We start from the raw sequence: 3,618 nt of genomic DNA, 5'->3' as shown, positions 1-3,618 counted from the left end.
TTTATTTTATTCAGGCTCGCCAATCATAATAAGCAGTTTGGGGGGGGGGGGAGATGGAAGGACGAAAAGCCGGAGCGCGAACGTGCTGATACGGAAAGGCAGAGGGAGCCGCTCGAGAAGCCGCCTGATCGTGACGTGCTGGCTCACGCGCTCTCGGCTCTCACGCTTGACTCCTCCCCCCTCCCCGCCCTACTAAAAGAGGGTGGGAGGGGGGGAAAGGAAAGGATTTGCGCATGCGGCGCTTCCTCGGGACATGTTTGACAGATTCATAGAGTTGTCAGTCCTCCACGGACCAGAGGGGACAAAAACAAAGGCAAGACCGGAAAAGGAGCTTGAGTAGGATGGCTTTCCTGTTGCCTTGATGTATTTCCGGGGTGAAGCGGGTCTCCTCGCCATCGTGGGCTTCAGAGCACGTTTTGGAAACTCTCGGGCTTTGAGGCGGAGGATTTGGGCGTTGCCATGACGACGTGAGAGGCGCCCAGCCAGGCCTATGCAGGTTAGTTCGTGTTAATCAGAGAGTTACTTTTCAAACTTTATGAATCCTCTCTTAGTAGGGTTGCCAATCTCCAGGGGTTACAACTGATCTCCAGGCAACAGAGGTCAGATCACCTGGAGGAAATGGCTGCTTTGGAAGGTGGACTCTATGGCATTCTGCCCCATTGAAGTCCCTCCCAAACCCCGTCCTTCGCAGGCTCCACTCCCCAAAACTCCAGATATTTCCCAACTGAAAGCTGGCAACCCTGTCTCTTAGGCGCGCAGCTGACTATAGGCCTGGTTAAGCCTACCTCGCAGGGTTGTTGTGAGGATAAAACGAGGGAGGGGAGAAGCAAATATATACGGCCCTGAATTCCTGGGGAGAAATAAAAACACTCGACAAACGTAGCCTGTCTCATGGGCAGTGAGTAGATTTTGCAGGGAAAGGCAGAGGCAGTAAAAGAGGAGAGGAGATTGGATTTATACCCCGCCCTTCACTCGGAGTCTCAGAGCAGCTGACAAACTCCTTTCCCCTCCCCTCCCCACAACAGACACCCTGTGAGGTAAGTGGGGCTGAGAGAGCTCTCTCGAGGACAGAAGAAGAAGAAGGATTGGATTTATACCCCACCCTTCCCTACCCAAAGGTGTCTCAGAGCAGCCTACAAACTCCTTTCCCTTCCCCTCCCCACAACAGATGCCCTGTGAGGGAGGTGGGGCTGAGAGAGCTCTTGACAGAAACGGCTCTTTTTCAAGAACAGCTCTTATCAGAACTATGGCTTGCCCAAGGTCATCTAGCCAGGTGCAAGTGGAGGAGTGGGGAATCAAACCCGGTTCTCCCAGATTAGAGTCCGCGCACTCAACCACTACACCAAACTACTTCAGTTGCTTCAGAGCAGAGGTTTAGGGGTTGGGTTGGTATCCAGACTGGAGTGGGTTTCTTGCATCATCTGCTCATATCCATCTAAGCAAATGCCTATGTTATCCATGCCTAAAATATTTTGTACGAACCCATTTAGTTGTCCAGATCCCAGTAATTCGGACATCACAGTATCTGAACTTTCATTCTGTCTAACCCTTTTGACTTTCTTATTCCTTGTTAGTCCCTCACTATGTTGCTCCTCAATTCGTGGCTTAAAGGACGGTGTCTCAAATGATAAGGGATAGCTGATCGCCATGATAATAACTACCAACTTTGAAAGAGCCAGTGAACTGAACCATACTTTCAGGCAGTGTGATGTAATCTAACACAAGGAGTGGGTTTTGTTTTGAGGCCTTTTGGAAAAGACACACGGTGTTTCCCATAACTGTCCACAGACTTGGTTTCCCCCTGCTTTGCTGCTGTCTTTCCCAATTCTGATTTGCTACCATCTTTTGAGAAGGCTGAAGAGTGAATCTCCAAATTCCCTGCCCCTTGCCAATGAGTAGTGCATGAAATTATGTCCACATTAGACAGCAGAGGAATCTGGGTATATTTATACTGCTACCCTGGATGTCTACTGGGAAGAAGGAGCAAAAGCAGAAAATGTATTTTCTGCAACTAAAGGGCATGATGAGTAGAGAAGGTAAGCCATAAAACCAGAGGAGGAGGAGATTGGATTTATAGCCCGCCCTTCACTACCCGAAGGAGTCTCAGAGCGGCTTACAAACTCCTTTCCCATCCCCATAACAGACACCCTGTGAGGTAGGTGGGCCTGAGAGAGCTCTCTTGAGGAGTGGAGGAGTGGTGAATCAAACCCAGTTCTCCCAGATTAGAGTCCACGCTCCTAACCACTACACCAAACAGTGTAGAGTGTTAGGCTGGGAGACCAGGATTCGAGCCTGGCCCTCAATCGTGAAGCTCACTGTGTGATTTTGACCTAGTGGCCCACGTAGCGTAACCTACCTCACAGGGATGCTGTGAGGACCAAGAGTGGGGAGAACCACGTACACCATTCTTGGAGGAGAGTGACATTATTTTGGGGCTCCTTGGCTCCCCTTAAATTATTTCCATGCTTTTAGAAATAATAATATATGGTCTTTTAATTTTAATGGGCACTTCGCCCTTTTAACCTCCTGGTAGTTTTGATGCTGGTTGTTTAAAAGCCACCACGAACTGTATAGCCCGATCTCATCAGAAGCTAAGCAGGGTCGGCGCTGGTTAGTACTTGGATGGGAGGCCAGCAAGGAAGTCCAGGATTGCTACGCAGAGGCAGGCTGTCAGTTATGCTGCCATGATGTTTATGGTCTGGGGCTCATTTGCTTGACCTGTGTACCAGCTGCTGCTGCATTCCTTCTTTGCTTCTGTAGTACTTTATTATCAATGACCTTGTAGATTGCCTGTGTACTGTCTGGGCATCAGGTAACCGTGGGATAGCTTTCGATTCCCAGCTTCGGCTCTAACGGCCTGGGGCCCCTTCTCCCGCACGCGGGAGTCAGGCCAATTGGCCTATGGATGGGTGTGTGTGTGTGCGTACGAATACCCTATATCAGGGCTTTTTTTGTAGAAAAAGCCCAGCAGGAACTCATTAGCATAATAGGCCATACCCAACAGCAGGAACTCATTGGCATATTAGGCCACACCCATGACAGCACAGCTCATTGGCGTATTAGGCCACACCCCCGTGTTACCAGAAGTGAGGTCATCCAGCCACACCCACCTTTCCCTTCTTATTCCGTTTACCTTGTTTGTTGTCAAAACCCAGGGCCTTTTTGTAGCAGGAACTCCTTACTGCATCTGTAGCTCTGCAATAAAGTATAACCGTTCTGACAAGCGTGAACTCAGTTGTCGGCTGTGGAATCTGACACAGGCAATGGCAAACCACCTCTGAATGTATCTTGCCTTGAAAACTCCACTGCGACTCGATGGCAAAAATCCACAAGAAACTAAAAGCCGCTGTGCTCTGTAGTTGTTCCTAAATAGTGAACGTGAACGAGGGAGATTAAAAGGGGTGGATAGCCCAGGCAAGCCCAATCCCGTCAGATCTCGGAAGCTAAGCAGGGCCGACCCTGGCAAGTACTTGGATGGGAGACCTCCAAGGAATACCAGGGCCGGGGTGCAGAGGCAGGCTGTCAAGCTATCTCTCTGGAAAAGTCCAAGCCGCCAGTAGGGGTCACCAGAAGTCACCATGACTTCCAGGCATGCAAGAACATATGCACACACACACA

General features: G+C 49.9%; 1 protein-coding gene across 1 annotated transcript in view; it reads left to right on the top strand.

Annotated features, from left to right (window-relative positions):
* Positions 1-369: 369 nt before the first annotated feature.
* GEMIN7 (gem nuclear organelle associated protein 7) overlaps positions 370-3,618 on the top strand; it is a 20,930-nt gene continuing 17,681 nt past the window's right edge. The window contains exon 1 of the mRNA XM_015427267.1: positions 370-496. Within this exon, the coding sequence (XP_015282753.1) occupies positions 491-496 (6 nt within the window). The 5' untranslated portion in view covers positions 370-490. The remainder of the gene's footprint in view (positions 497-3,618) is intronic.

The sequence above is a fragment of the Gekko japonicus genome, unplaced genomic scaffold (genome assembly GCF_001447785.1).
Source record: "Gekko japonicus isolate JY-2015 unplaced genomic scaffold, Gekko_japonicus_V1.1 scaffold1389, whole genome shotgun sequence".
NCBI classification, from domain to species: domain Eukaryota; kingdom Metazoa; phylum Chordata; class Lepidosauria; order Squamata; family Gekkonidae; genus Gekko; species Gekko japonicus.
This window is presented reverse-complemented; position numbering and strand designations above follow the sequence as displayed.